This window comes from Oryx dammah, unplaced genomic scaffold, assembly GCF_014754425.2.
Source record: "Oryx dammah isolate SB20612 unplaced genomic scaffold, SCBI_Odam_1.1 HiC_scaffold_2, whole genome shotgun sequence".
Classification (NCBI taxonomy): Eukaryota; Metazoa; Chordata; class Mammalia; order Artiodactyla; family Bovidae; genus Oryx; species Oryx dammah.
In genome coordinates, this window is record NW_024070186.1 from 14,632,703 (window position 1) to 14,653,809 (window position 21,107).

At 48.3% G+C, this 21,107-nt stretch overlaps 1 protein-coding gene across 1 annotated transcript in view; it reads right to left on the minus strand.

Annotated features, from left to right (window-relative positions):
* Positions 1 to 21,107, minus strand: part of UBASH3A (ubiquitin associated and SH3 domain containing A) — a 42,982-nt gene that overhangs the window by 14,285 nt on the left and 7,590 nt on the right. Inside the window, exons 4-7 of the mRNA XM_040232130.1 lie at positions 19,121 to 19,319; positions 14,492 to 14,661; positions 12,938 to 13,146; positions 159 to 285 (exon numbers count right to left, since the gene is read on the minus strand). Of these exons, the coding sequence (XP_040088064.1) occupies positions 159 to 285; positions 12,938 to 13,146; positions 14,492 to 14,661; positions 19,121 to 19,319 (705 nt within the window). The remainder of the gene's footprint in view (positions 1 to 158; positions 286 to 12,937; positions 13,147 to 14,491; positions 14,662 to 19,120; positions 19,320 to 21,107) is intronic.

Here is a 21,107-nt window from a genome sequence, read left to right on the forward strand (position 1 = left end):
GGATGTGGTAGCAGAAGGATGGGCCCTTTGCTGGCCCACCTGGGCCTGAGCTCCAGGAAGCAGTGTCTGAATGAAAGCTGCTCCTGGGGGGCCGAGTCTCCCCAGAGCTGACCCAGGGCACAGCTGTGTGGCTCGTTTGACATCGAGGGCCCCATCACCTGCAGGGACTGCAAGCTGCTGAGGCTCCTGGACGAGGATGGCGGGTTGGTCTCCCCGTTCCGTCTGCTGCTGGCCTCACCGTCCTTTCTGGAGCTCAGGTCAGGGGCTACACTGAAGGTGTATGTCCTGTGGGAAAGAAAAGGGATGCCATGTCATGTGGACACTGGGAGACACCTGGTCATCATGTGACTGAGAACGCAGGAGGCCAGATGGGTGGGTGGGGTCATTTTGAGGGTAAAACAAAACAATGGTTCAAAACCGCTCTGCCCAAACGCATGGCATCTCCAGAGGGCTGGCGCTGGTTTATCTTCTCCATCACCACCTGCTGTGGACTGAACTGTATATCCCCAAATGTCTAGTCCTGACGCTCAGGACCTCCAAATGGGACTCTGTCTGGAGGTAGGGCCTTTCAAGAGCAGATGAAGTTAACATGAGGTCACCAGGGTGGGTGCTCATTCAACCTGCCCTAGTCCTTCTGAGAAGAGATCAGGACACAGAGGGAGGACCCTGTGAGGACACAGAGATGAGACGACCATCCATACACCCAGGAGAGAGGCCTCGGGAGCTTGAGCTTGGCCTTCCAGCCTCCAGGACTGTGAGAGGAGGGTCACCTGTTTAAGCTGCCCCGTCTGTGTTGCCTTGTCACTGGGCAACCAGGGCATCATCCTCTTAGATTCACCTTCCAAAGGCATGAAGATGCTCGTGGTGGGGATGCAGGGCTAAGGGAGCAGAACAGACACATCAGTGCTATGGAAACACACAGAAAGTGCACCCATGCACGAGTGGACAGGTGGGCAAACACAGTACCCAAGCAGTTGCAGACAGGGTGGAGGCTGCTGTTTGTCTAGGGGATCAAGAAAGCTGCCCTGGGTGGGCAGTTGCTTGGGAGCTCTGAGGACCACCAAGGGCACACAAGAGCTGTGAGGACCCCAGAAGGCCAGTGGGTGGTGGTGCCAAGGTAGAGGACAAGGTAGGGGCTGGAGGAGGAGCATGAAAGAGGAACTAAGAGCCAATGGCCATGGAAATCCTCCAATGACAAGAAACTGCCAGGTTCCCCCGGGGGAAACTCAGTCTATAAAGGGACAGGGCATCTTTTCAAACTGTATGTAAGAATGATCTGGGCTTGCCAGGTGGCGCTAGTGGTAAAGAACCTGCCTGCTTAAGTAGGAGATGCAAGAGACATGGCTTTGGTCCCTGGGTCAGGAAGATCCCCTGGAGGAGGGCAGGGCAATCCACTCCAGTATTTTTGCCTTGGAAATCCCATGGACAGAGGAGCCTGGCGGGCTACAGTCCATGGGGTCACACAGAGTTGGACAAGACTGAAGCAACTGAGCGTGCACACACACAAGAATGATCCACAGTCATCTCTTGGTTCCCTTTCTTACTGGACCTGAACCTGGGTCCTGGTGATTGTGAGGGGAGGACTAGTTATACTGGAGTATAAGTATATAGCTAGTTATACTAGTTACACTCATGGGGCCTGTAGGCTGCTTTATAGCATGTGGGCAAGTTTCAAACAGGGTCGAGCAAAAGACATAGACATTCAGAGCAAAGAAATGAACAGTAGCTGGACAGGGAAACAGGATGAAAAGAGAACTTGTGCTTGATTTTTGTTTTTAAGATGACAGCATCTTTGTCTGCTGGTGGGAGCCATTGGAGGGGGGGTCTCATGAGGACAGGTGATACTGGTACAATGCCCTTGGACGATGTGGGGCATAAAACACATTACGAATGGGCACCCTCAGCTAGGAGTTGGGCCTGAGCACCACAGTGTGATGAGGGGAGGAGGGTAAGTGACCCAGAGGCTGCAGGTGACCAGAGTTGGGGACATTCTCCCAACGTTCACCTCTCATAGCGGATAGGAGTGAAGAATGCAGTAGGTGGCCTGTGGACTAGATGAAAAGTCAGACACCAGGCAGCTGGTGAGCAGAGTCTCTGGGATTTATGGTGGGCGAGGAGGCAGAGAGTCCTCTCACGTGAGGGATTGGTAAGGGAGCATCGTCTTTATTACTATTTACTTTCTGAAAAGCATTATCACCTTGCTCTTTAAATTGTAATTTTGTTTATGATTTTAACATAGAGAAGGCTTACAATTTAAGCATTTAATAATCATTATTAAAGATGGAGTCTGCAGCCCAGGAGACAGCACCTCAGATAGCTCTGAGAGACTGCGCCAAAGAGGCAGTGCTGTGCTTAGTCATTCAGTAGTGCCAACTCTTAGCGACCCCATGGACTGCAGCACACCAGGCTCCTCTGTCCATGGGATTCTTCAGGCAAGAATACTGGAGTGGGGTGCCATTTCCTCCTCCAGGGAATCTTACCGACTCAGGGATCGAACTTTTGCATCACAGGTCGCTTCTTCACCGTCTGAGCCACCAGGGAAGCCCCAAAGATGGCTCTGTTACATCTCACTTAAGACATGTTCCATTGCTTCTCTGTTTTCAAGCTCTACCCAGTCCAGAAATCAGAAATACTGTCATTTAAACTTCCTTCTGGAGAAGGCAATGGCACCCTACTCCAGTACTCTTGCCTGGAAAATCCCATGGACGGGGAAGCCTGGTGGTTTGCCGTCCATGGGGTCGCACAGAGTCGGACACGACTGAAGTGACTTAGCAGCAGCAGCAGCAGCAGCAGCAGCAGCAAACTTCCTTCTATTTTTTTTTTTTTGCCTTCTATTTAAAAATAATTTTCATTTTCTGTTGAACTCGACTCAGTGTGTGCTATACGATCATACAGAATACCACCTATTTTATACCCATTTATTCTCCTATTTCTGATGCACCCATCAGATAGGAACCCCTAATATACCAGGCCTCCTGCTCTGCCATCTATTCTCTCTCCCTCATTAGTACCGTATCATAGATCTATAACATGCTTTTAATATCTGGTAAGGTAGATGTCTCTTCCCATCACTTTTGTTTCCCAAAGTGTTCTCAGCTCTTCTCTCCTATTTATTCTCCCAGATAAATTTTTCACACATTCAGTGAAGTTCCAACAAATGACCCCGTTGGGATTGCCCTAGAAGGTACTTCACTAAACCTGGAAATGACTCTGACAGGATTCATCTTGCTCCATCGTGAACCTGGTGTGTTTCTACTTATTCAGCCCATTGGTAAATGGTTTCCTTTCTCTCTCAGAGAGGCCCCAAGCCCTCCAGTTCTTGTGAGGCTGATGGCTCCCAGGCCTGCATCCCGAGACCCCCACTGGGTCCTGAGCTGGGAGTGGAGCCATTTCTTCTGCTTCTCAGGGGCCCATGGGCTTGGTCACCCTCCTTTCATCCTCACCACCATACACTCAGGGCCCACGTGGGGTTTCAGTGTAGTGAAAGCATTTCTGAAGTTGTCTGCGAGTTGTACCTTCTCTTTCCGTGTTATCTCCTGTCTCGAGCGGTAAATCCTACTGGAGGAGTTCAGGTTAAATAGATTTACTTGGCTCATATTCTTACAGCATTTAGGGCTTTAGCTGGTGGTAAACAGATGAGAACATGATCCCCGTACTCAGACCATTGACGTTTCCCTCTTCAAGCGAACACGCTCTCAGTATTTGTAGAGCCTCACATTGATACAGGAAACGCTGATTGGTTTCCCCTTCCTGAGGGCGAGGTGGCCCCCCCCGCCCCCCCCTCCCGCCCCGCCAGCCGCTACACACCCTGCTTGTGGCCCACAGGGCAGGTAGTGAAGCTGCATTATCTATAAATAACATCTGTGAAGTTTATAGTCAGAGAGAAAAAATTGAATTTTTTTTTTGCTAGTCTGTCAAATGAAATACAACCTAGATTGTGACAGGGATGTTGGCAATGAGAGGAAAAAGGAAAGAAGGTAGCATTTCGATATTTCTGTTTTTCTCTTAAACCTCAGAAACCTACTTAATGCTTAACTTACACCATAGAGATAGATGCATTTAAATTCTCCCTGACTTTTACCAGGGGCAAAGCTGCCATTTGTGGGTTGTGTGGACTGTGTCCCAGTGTGTCTTCCAGAGATGCCAGAGTGAGGAACCACAGTCTGGAGCCTGAGAGCCCAAGGCTGAGGTGTGGTCAAGGCTGCCCGCGCCGAGGCCTGTCTCCTGGGCGTGTGGATGGCCATCTCCCTGTGTCCAGGTGTGATCGTCCTTCTCCGTGTCTGTTTGTGTCCTTATCTCTTACTCTTCATATAAGGACACCAGTCAGACGGATCAGGGCTCATCCTTGAGATCTCCTTTTACCTCAATCACCTCTTTAAAGAATTTCCCTGGTGGCTCAGATGGTAAAGCATCTGCCTACAACGTAGGAGACCCAGATTCGATCTCTGGGTGGGGAAGATCCCCTGGAGAAGGAAATGGCAACCCATTCCAATAGTCTTGCCTGGAAAATCCCATGGACGGAGGAGCTTGGTAGGCTACAGTCCACGGGGCCACAAAGAATCGGACACAACTGAGCAACTTCACTTTTTCACCACTTTAAAGACTCATCTCCAAATATAGTCACATTGTGAGGTGCTGGGGATTAGGATGTCAACATATGAATTTTGGGGACCCAGTGCAGCTCATGACAAGACCTTTATAACTTCTGAGCTACTTGCCACCAACTTGCTCTGTGGTTTTGGAAACTTATGGGCATGTATTGCTTCCAGGTTGGGACTCTTATCCTGGCTCAGAGAGGATGTGTTCTCTGAGCTCTAATATTCCCAGCTTCTTGTTTGACAGTTATACTACATCCTCCTTCTCCATGGAGGGTTGAAAACTGCTGTGATTCATGTATGAACTCCATCATCATCATGCTGGTGGCCTCTGATTTTTTCTTCAAAGTAATGGACAAAGTAATGGTCATTTTGTTGCCAAGTGAATCCAGAGACCCTGAACTGTTGGCACAAAGACTGAATTGTATTGGAGATGGGTCACTGGTGCAGGAAAACTTTTCCTGCTTGGGTTGCATGTGCCAAGGGTGAATTCTGCACTGACACTTTCCAAGATATTTATCCACTGTCTGAACAACAGTGTGTCTGCCCATGGCCAAGGTAGCCCTGGGACAGTGTCACTGAACTGCAATTTCTTAATTTCTGCTTAAGCAATCAACAATGTGTCCTGACATTCTGGGGCTGGTTTCTGATTAAAAAGCTCTGAATGTTTAATAAAGTACACTTTTGGCCATTTTAAAAGACATAGCCAGGACAGCTGAGTCTGACAGCAGAGCTGGGTCTCTGCCTTTCTGAGCCATAATCACAGGCCACTGTTTGCCATGCGTCTTCCCCAGCATAAATGGGGAGCTTCCAAAACATGGTCATCAGACACCCACAGCCCAGCTCAATACTCAGTTTTCTCTTCTTTTGCTGTGATCCTTATTAATACTTATTCATTTCTACAGGAAACTTGCTTCTAGAAGGAATAGTCCCAGAAATGTCCAGCCTAAAAGCTGGAATGGTTGTTTTGGTGGCAGGTGACTGACAACTATAAGATGAAAAATGTAACAACCATAAACTCATTTTCTATAGAGTCTTTGCAGCAGAGTTCTAGCAACATACAGCTTGCCAGTTGCCTGGTGCCAGTGAAGCTCTTTTGTCCTGAGCAAGGACTGGAGGACTTGCTAAAGGACAGGAGCCAGACAGAAGCCCATGCCTCCTGGACCTCAGATGGTCAGTTAGGGTGGAAGCAGCATCTTCCGCCTGTTACTCCTTAAATGGACTCACTGAACTGGTTCTACAAGGAACCAAGCGCTTCCTTAATTGCATGACGAATTGGCCCCTCCAGCTCCCTGGGCCCAAGTATTCTCACCTCTCAGAGAGGATGATGAAGATCTCTGCAGTCCTTCGTGGTACCAACGTGCTGTGATTTTCTTCTGGCTACTGGACCCATGGCCATAGCCACATCCAGAAAACTGTGCTTCTCTGGAATGACTGGTGTCCTTGCGCCCGGGATGACTGTGATGGTTTTGTGGAAGTTTTGTCCCGTTCCACGTTGGGTGTGGGAGAGCTTGGAGCCTGAGTCTCACAGCTAACACGGTGGGTACAAAGCTTGGCCCCAGGCTTGTTTGACTTCTCTCCCTTTGACCCAATTCCTTATATTTTTTTTTCATTAAACTTAAAGTTGATTATCTTACAGTTTGAAGAAGCAATACATTTCTAAGTTTCAAAAATTTTAAAAATTATGCAGTTGTAGAGACATAAAAGACCATTCTCCCAAATCCACCTTGAACCGTGTAGGGTAGCTCTGTTGGAAGTTTCTAGAGGTTTTTCCCTTCCAGGGAAATTTTAGGCATCAGTTCAGTTCAGTTCAGTTCAGTCACTCAGTTGTGTCCGACTCTTTGTGACCCCATGAATCACAGCACACCAGGCCTCCCTGTCCATCACCAACTCCCGGAGTTCACTCAGACTCATGTGCATTTAGTCGGTGATGCCATCCAGCCATCTCATCCTCTGTCATCCCCTTCTCCTCCTGCCCCCAATCCCTCCCACCATCAGGGTCTTTGCCAATGAGTCAACTTGTCACATGAGGTGGCCAAAGTATTGGAGTTTCAGCTTCAGCATCAGTCTTTCCAATGAACACCCACGACTGATCTCCTTTAGGATGGACTGGTTGGATCTCCTTGCAGTCCAAGGGACTCTCAAGAGTCTTCTCCAACACCACAGTTCAAAAACATCAATTTTTCGGCACTCAGCTTTCTTCACATTCCAACTCTCACATCCATACATGACTACAGGAAAAACCATAGCCTTGACTAGACGGACCTTTGTTGTCAAAGTAATATCTCTGCTTTTGAATATGCTATCTAGCTTGGTCATAACTTTCCTTCCAAGGAGTAAGCATCTTTTATTTTCATGGCTGCAATCACCATCTGCAGTGATTTTGGAGCCCCCCAAAATAAAGTCTGACACTGTTTCCACTGTTTCCCCAACTATTTGCCATGAAGTGATGGGACCAGATGCCATGATCTTTGCTTTCTGAATGTTGAGTTTAAGCCAACTTTTTCACTCTCCTCTTTCAGTTTCATCAAGAGGCTTTTTAATTCCTCTTCACTTTCTGCCATAAGGGTGGTGTCATCTGTATATCTGAGTTCAGTTCAGTCACTCAGTCATGTCGGACTCTTTGTGACCCCATGAATCACAGCACACCAGGCCTCCCTGTCCATCACCATCTCCTGGAGTTCACTCAGACTCACGTCCATCAAGTCCGTGATACCATCCAGCCATCTCATCCTCGGTCATCCCCTTCTCCTCCTGCCCACAATCCCTCCCAGCATCAGAGTCTTTTCCAGTGAGTCAACTCTTCCCATGAGGTGGCCAAAGTACTGGAGTTTCAGCTTCAGCATCATTCCTTCCAAAGAAATCCCACGGTTCATCTCCTTCAGAATGGACTGGTTGGATCTCCTTGCAGTCCAAGGGACTCTCAAGAGTCTTCTCTAACACCACAGTTCAAAAGCATCAATTCTTCGGCGCTCAGCCTTCTTCACAGTCCAACTCTCACATCCATACATGACCACAGGAAAAACCATAGCCTTGACTAGATGGACCTTAGTCGGCAAAGTAATGTCTCTGCTTTTGAATATGCTATCTAGGTTGGTCATCACTTTTCTTCCAAGGAGTAAGTGTCTTTTAATTTCATGGCTGCAGTCACCATCTGCAGTGGTTCTGGAGCCCCCCCAAAATAAAGTCTGACACTGTTTCCACTGTTTCCGCATCTATTTCCCATGAAGTGATGAGACCGGATGCCATGATCTTTGTTTTCTGAATGTTGAGCTTTAAGCCAACTTTTTTGCTCTCCGCTTTTACTTTCATCAAGAGGCTTTTTAGTTCCTCTTCACTTTCTGCCATAAGGGTGGTGTCATCTGCGTATCTGAAGTTATTGATATTTCTCCCAGCAATCTTGATTCCAGCTTGTGTTTCTTCCAGCCCATGATGTACTCTGCATAGAAGTTAAATAAGCAGGGTGACAATATACAGCCTTGACATACTCCTTTTCCTATTTGGAACCAGTCTATTGTTCCATGTCCAGTTCTAACTGTTGCTTCCTGACCTGCATACAGATTTCTCAAGAGGCAGGTCAGGTGGTCTGGTATTCCCATCTCTTTCAGAATTTTCCACAGTTTCTTGTGATCCACACAGTCAAAACCTTTGGCATAGTCAATAAAGCAGAAATAGATGTTTTTCTGGAACTCTCTTGCTTTTACCATGATCCAGCAGATGTTGGCAATTTGATCTCTCATTCCTCTGCCTTTTCTAAAACCAGCTTGAACATCAGGGAGTTCACAGTCCATGTATTGCTGAGGCCTGGCTTGGAGAATTTTGAGCATGACTTTACTAGTGTGTGAGATGAGTGCAATTGTGCGGTAGTTTGAGCATTCTTTGGCATTGTCTTTCTTTGGGATTGGAATGAAAACTGACCTTTTCCAGTCCTGTGGCCACTGCTGAGTTTTCCAAATTTGCTGGCATATTGAGTGCACTGCTTTCACAGCATCATCTTTCAGGATTTGAAACAGCTCCACTGGAATTCCATCACCTCCACTAGCTTTGTTCGTAGTGATGCTTTCTAAGGCCCACTTGACTTCACATTCCAAGATGTCTGGCTCTAGATTAGTGATCACATCATCATGATTATCTTGGTTGTGAAGATCTTTTTTGTACAGTTCTTCCATGTATTCTTGCCACCTCTTCTTAATATTTTCTGCTTCTGTTAGGTCCATACCATTTCTGTCCTTTATTGAGCCCATCTTTGCATGAAATGTTCCCTTGATATCTCTAATTTTCTTGAAGAGATCTCTAGTCTTTTCCCATTCTGTTCTTTTCCTCGATTTCTTTGCATTGATTGCTGAAGAAGGCTTTCTTATCTCTTCTTGCTATTCTTTGGAACTCTGCATTCAGATGCTTATATCTTTCCTTTCCTCCTTTGCTTTTCACCTCTCTTCTCATTAGGTGCCCAATATGCTACTGGAGACGAGTGGAGAAATAACTCCAGAAAGAATGAAGGGATGAAGCCAAAGGAAAAACAATACCTAGCTGTGGATGTGACTGGTGATAGAAGCAAGATCCGATGCTGTAAAGAGCAATATTGCATAGGAACCTGGAATGTCAGGTCCATGAATCAAGGCAAATTGGAAGTGGTCAAACATGAGATGACAAGGGTGAAAGTCGACATTCTAGGAATCAGTGAACTAAAACGGACTGGAATGGGTGAATTTAACTCAGATGACCATTATATCTACTACTGTGGGCAGGAATCCCTCAGAAGAAATGGAGTAGCCATCATGGTCAACAAAAGAATCCGAAATGCAGTACTTGGATGCAATCTCATAAACAACAGGATGATCTCTGTTCATTTCCAAGGCAAACCATTCAATATCACAGTAATCCAAGTCTATGCCCCAACCAGTAACACTGAAGAAGCTGAAGTTGAAAGGTTTTATGAAGACCTACAAGACCTTTTAGAACTAACACCCAAAAAAGATGTCCTTTTCATTATAGGGGACTGGAATGCAAAAGTAGGAAGTCAAGAAACACCTGGGGTAACAGGCAAATTTGGCCTTGGAATACGGAATGAAGCAGGGCAAAGGCTAATAGAGTTTTGCCAAGAAAATGCACTGGTCATAGCAAACACCCTCTTCCAACAACACAAGAGAGGGCTCTACACATGGACATCACCAGATGGTCAACACCGAAATCAGATTGATTATATTCTTTGCAGCCAAAGATGGAGAAGCTCTATACAGTCAACAAAAACAAGACCAGGAGCTGACTGTGGCTCAGATCATGAACTCCTTATTACCAAATTCAGACTTAAACGGAAGAAAGTAGGGAAAACCACTAGACCATTCAAGTATGACCCAAATCAAATCCCTTATGATTATACAGTGGAACTGAGAAATAGATTTAAGGGACTAGCTCTGATAGATAGAGTGCCTGATGAACTATGGAATGAGGTTCGTGACATTGTACAGGAGACAGGGATCAAGACCACCCGCATGGAAAATAAATGCAAAAAAAGCAAAATGGCTGTCTGGGGAGGCCTTACAAATAGCTGTGAAAAGAAGAGAAGCAAAAAGCAAAGGAGAAAAGAAAAGATATAAGCATCTGAATGCAGAGTTCCAAAGAATAGCAAGAAGAGATAAGAAAGCCTTCTTCAGCAATCAATGCAAAGAAATAGAGGAAAAGAACAGAATGGGAAAGACTAGAGATCTCTTCAAGAAAACTAGAGATATCAAGGGAACATTTCATGCAAAGATGGGCTCAATAAAGGACAGAAATGGTATGGACCTAACAGAAGCAGAAGATATTAAGAAGAGGTGGCAAGAATACACGGAAGAACTGTACAAAAAAGATCTTCACGACCAAGATAATCATGATGGTGTGTTCACTCACCTAGAGCCAGACATCCTGGAATGTGAAGTCAAGTGAGCCTTAGAAAGCATCACTACGAACAAAGCTAGTGGAGGTGATGGAATTCCAGTGGAGCTGTTTCAAATCCTGAAAGATGATGCTGTGAAAGTGCTGCACTCAATATGCCAGCAAATTTGGAAAACTCAGCAGTGGTCACAGGACTGGAAAAGGTCAGTTTTAATTCCAATTCCCAAAAAAGGCAATGCCAAAGAATGCTCAAACTACTGCACAATTGCACTCATCTCACACACTAGTAAAGTAATACTCAAAATTCTCCAAGCCAGGCTTCAGCAATACGTGAACTGTGAACTTCCTAATGTTCAAGCTGGTTTTCGAAAAGGCAGAGGAACCAGAGATCAAATTGCCAACATCTGCTGGATCATCGAAAAAGCAAGAGAGTTCCAGAAAAACATCTATTTCTGCTTTATTGACTATGCCAAAGCCTTTGACTGTGTGGATCACAAGAAACTGTGGAAAATTCTGAAAGAGATGGGAATACCAGACCACCTGACCTGCCTCTTGAGAAATCTGTATGCAGGTCAGGAAGCAACAGTTAGAACTGGACATGGAACAATAGACTGGTTCCAAATAGGAAAAGGAATATGTCAAGGCTGTATATTGTCACCCTGCTTATTTAACTTCTATGCAGAGTACATCATGAGAAAGGCTGGGCTGGAAGAAACACAAGCTGGAATCAAGATTGCTGGGAGAAATATCAGTAACCTCAGATATGCTTATATCTTTCCTTTTCTCCTTTGCTTTTCACCTCTCTTCTTTTCATAGCTATTTGTAAGCCCTCCCCAGACAGCCATTTTGCTTTTTTGCATTTCTTTTTCATGGGGATGGTCTTGATCCCTGGCTCCTGTACAATGTCACGAACCTCAGTCCATAGTTCATCAGGCACTCTATCAGATCTAGTCCCTTAAATCTATTTCTCAGTTCCACTGTATAATCATAAGGGATTTGATTTGGGTCATACTTGAATGGTCTAGTGGTTTTCCCTACTTTCTTCCGTTTAAGTCTGAATTTGGTAATAAGGAGTTCATGATCTGAGCCACAGTCAGCTCCTGGTCTTGTTTTTGTTGACTGTATAGAGCTTCTCCATCTTTGGCTGCAAAGAATATAATCAATCTGATTTCGGTGTTGACCATCTGGTGATGTCCATGTGTAGAGCCCTCTCTTGTGTTGTTGGAAGAGGGTGTTTGCTATGACCAGTGCATTTTCTTGGCAAAACTCTATTAGCCTTTGCCCTGCTTCATTCCGTATTCCAAGGCCAAATTTGCCTGTTACCCCAGGTGTTTCTTGACTTCCTACTTTTGCATTCCAGTCCCCTATAATGAAAAGGACATCTTTTTTGGGTGTTAGTTCTAAAAGGTCTTGTAGGTCTTCATAAAACCTTTCAACTTCAGCTTCTTCAGTGTTGAATGGTTTGCCTTGGAAACGAACAGAGATCATTCTGTTGTTTATGAGATTGCATCCAAGTACTGCATTTCGGACTCTTTTGTTGACCATGATGGCTACTCCATTTCTTCTGAGGGATTCCTGCCCACAGTAGTAGATATAATGGTCATCTGAGTTAAATTCACCCATTCCAGTCCGTTTTAGTTCGCTGATTCCTAGAATGTCGACATTCACTCTTGCCATCTCGTGTTTGACCACTCCCAATTTGCCTTGATTCATGGACCTGACATTCCAGGTTCCTATGCAATATTTCTCTTTACATCATCAGACCTTTCCTCTATCACCAGTCACATCCACAACCGGATACTGTTTTTCCTTTGGCTCCATCCCTTCATTCTTTCTGGAGTTATTTCTCCACTGGTCTCCAGTAGCATATTGGGCACCTACCGACCTGGGGAGTTCCTCTTTCAGTATTCTATCATTTTGCCTTTGCATAAACATGCATATAAATATATGTGAGTACAGATGATCATGTTTTAATTCATCTGTTCCCCATAGTTAGTACTATCCTATACACATTCTTTGGCAGTTTACCTTGTATTTTTTTATATCAGTGCATAAATACCTCCTCGTGATCATTTTTAAAAACCTCAAGTATTCTATTGTATGGGTGTATCATAGTTGAGCAGGTGCTTATTTTCAATTTAATTGTCTCTTCCACAGTACTTGCATGCTTCCATAATTTATCAGGTTCAGAATAAGGAAGTGTATTTTGTACTCCTTTGGGGATTATGGTCTCAGAGAAGTTTTATAGAGCAACTGATGTCTTCTGAATGTTTTCAGTGGAAAGCCATGAATCCATCAAGACATTTACCAGATACCTACAGGGATAATGCTGCCAGCCCGGAGCAGGCCATTTCACCGATGGTGGAATGATCTAGAAGCATACAAGCGCTGTGAACACTCTTTTCACACAGACACTCTCTGTGACTCCAGGAGAGATGTGTGGGCTGCGGGGCGGGGGCGGCACTCACCTGTGTCTCACCCAGGTGTCACACTCGCTGGCTCGCTCTGTGTAGTTCTCCGGCAGGAAGCCCCGGCAGCCCGTCTGCTGCGAGATCCCGATCACCCAGCCCTCGCTGGCTTCCTCCTGCTGCGTGGGGTCCACAAAGATGTAGTCCCCGGGGCTGAGCGTCAACTCATCCACGTTCTGGGGTTTGTACTGGAACAGGACCCGCAGGGTCTGGAAAGGAGGCGGGAGTCTTCAGGTCTCGAGTAAGGGCGGGTTCTGTGTCTCCAGGACACACCCAAGCCTTTGGCTGATGACAGTGGAATGTGACCAAAGGATGCACAGACTTCTTTGGAGAGACTTAGAAATGGGTATTGGTATCTACCTGTCATGTCTCTGTCTCTCTCATCTATCTACCAAGGTATCTGTATTTGTGCTCACTCGGTCATGTCCCACTCTCTGTGACCCTGTGGGTGGTAGCTTGCCAGGCTCCTCTTTTCACGGGATTCTCCAGGCAAGAATGCTAAAGTGGGCAGCCATTTCCTTCTCCCGGGGAATCTTTCTGACCCAGGGATCAAACCTGAATCTCCTGCATTGGCAGGCAATTCTTTACATTAGTGCCACCCACCTATCATCTATCTAACATCTGTCAATCATCTATCATCTATATTTCTGCATCTATTATCTATCTATCTATCATCTGCTAAACATCTACCTACCTGTCTGATGCTACTGCTAAGTCACTTCAGTCGTGTCCAACTCTGTGCAACCCCATAGACGGCAGCCCACCAGGCTCCCCCGTCCCTGGGATTCTCCAGGCAAGAACACTGGAGTGGGTTGCCATTTCCCTCTCCAATGCATGAAAGTGAACAGTGAAATTGAAGTCACTCAGTCGTGTCCGACTCCTACGACCCCATGGATTGCAGCCTACCAGGCTCCTCCACCCATGGGATTTGCCAGGCAAGAGTACTGGAGTGGGGTGCCATTGCCTACCTGTCTATCCTCTATCAATTATCTCTCTATACCTATCTATTTATCTGTCTGCCTACTGACCTATCTATCTCTGTTTACTTATTTCTTATATGAAAAATCTCAAAGCATAACCAGATGTCACATTCGCCCCCATTGGAGTGAGGTTATATACGGCTTCTCCCACGTGAAGGAACACAGTGGATTCATACTTGTTCCATGGGTCTGAAAAGGAGTATAACAAAACCTTCTAAACCAATCAATTCCACAGGGAGGAAGTTCTGGACTGAGGCTTCACTCAAGTCACTATTTAAACAAATTAATAGCCAACATAATGTATCCATAAATCTTTGCAACAGTCCACTTTTAATACCAGAAATGTTCCTTCTTTCCCTTCCAAATTTCTGGATGTCTGCAACTCATAAACAAAAGAATGTTAATTCCAAAACGCAGGCAACAAAATGATTTTCAAGAAGGGATTCAAATTCTTCCTTCTACTGAGATACCTCCAGCCAAGGGCTCTTGGGGTCAGGGCTGTGTCAGGCAGGCAGCAGCTCACCGGATCCCAGGCTGGGGGGCCCAGTCCAGCCACCTGCCTGGGCTTACCCACCTGGTAGTGTACGAAGCGCATGTCCCGGGAGTAGAGCGCGGCTGTCCACTGGCAGCTGTGGCCGGGGTTGATGGCTCTGGCCAGCTGCTCCAGCGTCCTCTGGTGGTGAGGGTAGAACTTGTGGGCCAGGGTGAGATGCAGCTGCTTGGTGCAAGGCTTCACCGTGCAGTCTGTGAAAGGAGGCACACGGGCACCATGACCCAGATGGCCGCACCGCACGCCCAGGGCTCCCCGTCCAGGGTGGTTACGCGACCAGGGTGGCAGTGCAAATGCCTTTACACAGGGTCTTCCTATCTCTGCCCATCCCCAACCCCGCCCCTGCATCAGTGCTTTCCCGACAAGGCGAGGACTCGGCCCAGGTGGGCCGCTGCATGGAGGTCAGTTTGTGACGGAGACGGCTGGGAGCGTGCACATCTGACCAGGAAGCAGGTGAGCAGAGTAGAGATACAGGTTTAAGGGGACATGCTTGGGGAAGGGGGTGGTCTATCAATTTGCAAGCCAATTGCTCCAACAACTGATTCAAATCTCCCTCATCCCCTGGGATGCACACGTTACTCGGTGGCCTTTTGTTCAGTTGCCGAGTCTCTGGAAGAAAACACCCCAGCACCTCTAATATCCAGCTGGCTTTGTGAAGCAGGAAGACTTTGGAGCGGCCAGGCCCTGGCCTTTTTGAGTGACCTCTGTACCCTGGGCCCCAGCTCTCCTGGTCCTCATTCCAGGGCCCTCAGGTCAGTGGGCGGTGGTGTCCCCGAAGCAGCCAGGATCTGATTTCAGCCAGGCCACAAAGCGGCTCTGTTCTGGGGAGGCGGTGATCAGTGGAACGGCACAGACTCGGGAAGCAGATAGACCTGACTTTAGACCCACCTGCCCCATTTGGCAGGTGACCTTGGGGAGTGTCTTGGTCTGACTCAGCTTCAGTTTCAACAGCAACAACCTGCGGGTGAGGATTGCTGGGCTGGCCTGGGAAACCAGCCTCTTAACTGTAAGGTCCCCCAGAGACTTGCAGTAGATATGAGTCGCATGCATGCTCGCATGCTCAGTTGCTTCAGTCTTGTCAACTGTGTGTGACCCTGTGGATTGTAGCTCCTCTGTCCACGGGATTTCCCAGGCAAGAATACTGGAGTGGGTTGCCATGCCCTCCTCCAGGGAATCTTCCCAACCCAGGGATCGAACCTGCGTCTCTTATGACTCCTGCATTGGCAGGCGGGTTCCTAACCACTTGTGCCTCCTGGGAAGCCCAGATATTAGTTATCCACGGGCCACACTGAGCGGCACACAAGGACCTGTCCTCAACCGAGCAACGTCAATGACGCACTTCCTGGAGCCCAGAATTGGCGGCCCCACCAACGTCTTTATCCTCTGTCTGAGCCTTTGGTAGCAAAAGAGAAACCGCTGAGGTCTCCATGCCGTAAGTTGCGGGGGTTGAGGTGCCTGAAATAAGAGAGTGTGTGGGCGGCAGGGAAATTCCTTTTCTCAGGTGTTCCAGCTGTGGCGGGGAGGGCTGTCTTGCCGGGGATGAGTCACCACAGCCTGGGAAGGGCCAGGCGTGGTAGTCATCTGAGAGATCACTGAGTCACTGGCCTTCTGAATGGGCACTTGTGTATCTTCTCTCCATGGCCCATGCCCCTGAGGACTGTGCCCTGGGCAGGGACACACATGCCAGCGAGGCCTCCTGGAGCTGTAACTGACCCCTCCCGACCCAACAGGGTCAGGCCCGGGGCAGCGGCCATGGAGAGCAGAGCAGAACCAGCTCAGGGTTGGGTGATGGACAGGGGGTCAAAACCAGCTCTCGAAGGATGTGGGGCCAGTCAACAGGAGACCCAGGTGGAGCAGGAGAGGGCTGGACTCCAGCGCCAGCTTTAACACTCACTGAGTGCTTGGGGACTTTGTTGGTTTCCTGGGCTGATGTCACAAATGACCACATACTGGGCGGCTTAAAACAATGGAGATTTGTTCTCGTGGTTCTGGAGCTAGAAATCCAAAACCAAGGTGTCGAGGGCCACCCCTCTGAAGGCTCTCGGGGAGGGTCCCTCCTTGTTTCCTCCAGCTCCTTGGTTCGTTGCCGCCTCACTTCAATGCCTGGCCTCTCTTCTGTGTCCCTGTGTTTTCTCGTCTCACAAGGACACTGGTCACTGGACTTAGGGCCTGTCCTACACTAGTGTGACCTCAACTACTTACATCTATAAAGACCCTATTTCCAAAAAAAGTCCTTTTTGGAGGTTTTGGGAGATGTGAATTCTGGGGGACACTTTTCAACTCACGATAGTGACCTCGGGCGGGTCACAGCCCTTCACGGCCCTTGGTCACTCCACTGTTAAAATGAGTGGGGACTGGGAGTCACTTCTGGTCGGGAGCAGGGGGTTGTGGAAGTAAGTGAGGCACTGGTTCTGTGTGAAGGCTGGCAGCTGACACATTGCATCCTGACAAGAGCCACATCATCCTCTTAGAGACAAGCGGACTCCAGAGTCGTCATCTGAACTCAGGTTTACATAAAGGAGACCGCTCCTCACAAATGGCAACTCGCCCCAGTATTCTTGTCTGGAAAATCCCATGGACACCAAAGCCGGGTGGGCTACAGTCCGTGGGGCTGCAAAGGGTCAGACATGACTGAGCAACTGAGCGCTCCTCAAGGCATGGCTAAGTTTATATCTATCTAGAACACGTGATCCCAGACTTGCCAAGCCAGCCTCCAGATGGAAATCTGGGATCGATGAAACCATTCATGTGGCCAGGATCGAAGTTCATACCCATTTTGGGGGCAGAGAGGGGTCCTCCCATCAGGGCGCCATGGTCTTTCTGAGTCTCAGACACAGCAAACACAGGAGTGCTGAGCACCCCTGTGTTTCAGGACCACTAGGACATTCCCAGACAGGTTGCACTGTTTGAAGGGTGGGCCCAGTCATTTGAAAAGAAAGGTGACTCAAGGGTGAGAAGACACGATTTAGGGTCACATCACCAACCAGGAATGAGGGAAAATTCACACCTGAGGTCAAGTCCAGAACACTTCCCACTAAACCCCAGCTGGAGCCCCAGTGCCCACAGCAGGGCTGCTGGTTGAGAAAAGGGAATTTGACTGATTCTCAAAGTGAGTCTAGGTAATGCACTTACACTCCATCCCCCTACCAAGAGGCCAAGGAGACTAGACTATGCTCATGCCTAAAAAATTTAAAGAAATCAACTAGGACTTGTGTTTTACACATAACGCTGGCCCCTTGAGGACAGCTGTCCCAGGTGGGATGTGGGGCTGGGGGAGGCACGCCAGCCTACAATCCCCATCGTCACATGGCTGCACAATGACCCCTCGGGGCCGTTTCCCAGCAGCTGAGTATTTTGAAAAACTACATCAATGCAACAAGGCTATTCTCACTTAGAGAAGAGCCCTCTGCTTGCTCGGAGTCTTTCTATTTGCTCACTTTTCTTAAAAATTAAATTTTTTTGGCATATCAGTTCAGTTCAGTTCAGTTGCTCCATTGTGTCCAACTCTTTGCGACTCCAAGGACTGCAGCATGCCAGGCTTCCCTGTCTTTCACCATCTCCCGAAGTTTGCTCAAACTCATGTCCATTGAGTCGGTGATGCCATCCAACCGTTTCATCCTCTGTTGTCCCCTTATCCTCCCGCCTTCAATCTTTCCCAGCATCAGGGTCTTTTCCAATGAGTCAGTTCTTCACATCAGGTGGCCAAAGTTATTGGAGTTTCAGCTTCAGCATCAGTCCTTCCAATGAATACTCAGGACTGATTTCCTTTAGGATGGACTGGTTGGAAAGTCCAAAGTCAGTCAGTTATGCATATACATATATCCATTCTTTTCAGATTCTTTTCCCATATAGATCATTACAGAGAATTGAGTAGGGTTCCCCGTGCTACACTTATTTAGTCGCTGAGTTGTGTCCAACACTTATAGTGACTCCATGGACTTTAGCACATCAGGCTCCTCCGCCCATGGGATTGCCCAGGCAAGAACACTGGAGGGGGTTGCCTTTTTTACCTCCAGGGAATCTCCCCAACCTTGGGATTGAGCCTGCGTCTCCTGCACTGGCAGATAGATTCTTAACCACTGAGTCACATGGGAAGTCCCATACTATATAGCAGGTTCTTACTAGTTATCTATTTTATATGGAGTAGTGTGTATATGTCAATCCCCATTACCCAGTTCATCCCTTCCCCCTTCTTGGTAACCATAAGTTTGTTTTCTACATCTGTGACTCTATTTCTGCTTTGTAAATATGGTCATTTGTGCCTTTTTTTTTTTTTAGATTCCACAGATCAGCGATATCATATGGTGTTTGTCTTTCTCTGTCTAACTTACTTTACTCAGGTTTCTGAAGGACATTCTGGGATTTCATGGAGGTTCTAGGTAATTGTTAAGCCTCAGGCTAAGGCTAAGTCATAGTTGTTGGCCGTAAAGGGCCAGGTGGGGTGGAAGTGGCCTGGTGATGGTTCAGGCACCCCCGTGTCCCGCCACCAGACTAGCCCGCAGGCTGACCATCACTGCACTGGGGAACAGCCTCACTCCTGCTGTCCTGGGCTCCACCCCTAGCATCCGAGTGTGGTGAGCCCAGCCCCAGGTGCAAAGGGACTCCCTTCTGTAAACCAGGGTTCTGCGTGCACCACTGCCCAGGGCTGCCTACCTGCCAAGATGGAGGCTTCTGTGGCGAACATCACAGCAAATTCCCGGATGATGTCTGCGGGGCTGTCGTTCACAAAGAAACCCAGGTAGCTGATGGAAGAATGGAGAACCAGAGGCACAGCCGAGGGGAATGCGTGCAGGGTCCTGTCCCCGGCTCTCTTCAGTGCCTCGTATAGATACTCCACCTTCTGGTCCTCGCACTGAGGGACAGAGACAGGACGGTCACCTGGTACCTTAACTGATGAGAACCAGGCAGAGCCTGAGAACCGTGGGAACCTCCTTTCTGCTCACGACACTGTAACACAATTTACCTGGTCCCGGTGTTTGGGATGATGGGTCTGGTCCCCAGTTCCTTAGGCAATTCAGGTCAAGCTCTTATTGGAATGGAATAGCCTGTAAGTGCCCAGGCAGGAAACCCTGGGTCCCTGGAACTTTGTCCTTCACTCCATCTCGAGTTGACCCAGCTCCCCCCATACTGCATCCTGAGCCCCTGTCCCACTCCCATGGAGCACAGCTATGCTCAGCTCTGTATTATTGGCTTCTGGGGGTTCCTGTAGGCTCCACTGAGGCAGTCCTGGGGTGCGCTGCTCAGAATGTAACCTACTGAGGAAGGTTGTAGCCTATTCCTTGGCTGCTGGCCTTCAGACTGGGCAGCAGGCCTTACTCTTGGCCAGTGATCGAACTGTCCTTGTCTACAAGGGTCTCCTCTGATGTGGTCTTGGCTTATAGGCTCCCCATCAATCCCCACTGTCACCCACACACCCACTCTCTGGCCTCACAGCTCCTGGCTCAGTGAGGAAGACTCCATGAGGCCATGGGGCACCCCAGTGAACCCCAACACAGCGACCCCCATGGGGAGCTGGCTGATCCCTCCTCTCCCCAGCAGTAGGCTCCCCCTGGGTTTCCCACAGCCCCCCTTTCTTTCTGAGCTGTGAACCTTATCATTGTTGTTAACACACACCCACAGCTCCCCACTAACCAGGAGCTCACTAAATTAACCCGGCATATCTTTGCAGCCTTCGCAGGCCTGGAAGGCATGAGATATACCCACAGGGCACTCAACTCATAACCACCACGTGGATGAACATTCTCTTCACATGTATTTCTTGGCCTCAGGCATGTCACCTTGGAGCATGGAGCCACGTTATACACAGAGCTGTAGTTGATGCCACCATCTGGTGGCTGTATGTTCTTAGAATCAGACAAAGAGTGAATTCCTGTTGCACTCTGCTGCTGGAAAAGGACCCTCAGCCTCTAGGGCAGGGTGGGGGAAAGCGGGGCAGCTCTCTTGGGAGAAGGGAACTGTATGTGTGATGTGTGTATGTGTGCACGTGTGCCCATGCCTCAGTGGGCTGTGAGGAGGAGCTGGAGCCCCAGGTCAGCTTCCTGGTGATCATGACCAGGCACATCCATTTCTAAGGTCATGTTCAGGGCTGGCTTGGCTGCCACTCCTTTCCCTGATGAGTTCCCAGGACAAGCCATAAAGGAACACAGTCGCTGGCATCACAAATGCTAGTGATGTCCAAGCAGGGTGACCAACTCACCCAGCTTACCTGGGACTCTTCTGGATTCAAAACCTGGGAATCTCTCCCCACCCCATGGCAAATGAGGGTGTTTATCAGGGGCTCTGGGAGGCACTGCTTCTCCTGGACATCTTCTGGAAACTGTCGTGCACAGGTTTGCAGCCCCCTTTCTGTGCAATGCAGAGGAGCCTGTAACAAAGGACTCCTTGGGCCCCAGTGGGACGCTGAGAGTTTGGTGACAGCAGAGCCAGGGTGGTACGGGCTGTGCCCTCTCTACATTTTCCTGGTCGGGAGCCCCAGTGGTGTCTTTCCCTCCTGTCATTCTCATGCCTCGCTCTTGTCTTTGAGCAGTCCAGGTCCTTCTCACCTTCCCAGGACGCCTGTAGAACTGCCTCTCTGACCTCTTCTGAGTCAGAGAGCTGGTCCCCAGGGCAGGAAGAAGTCCTGCATCTGTGGTTGGCCAAT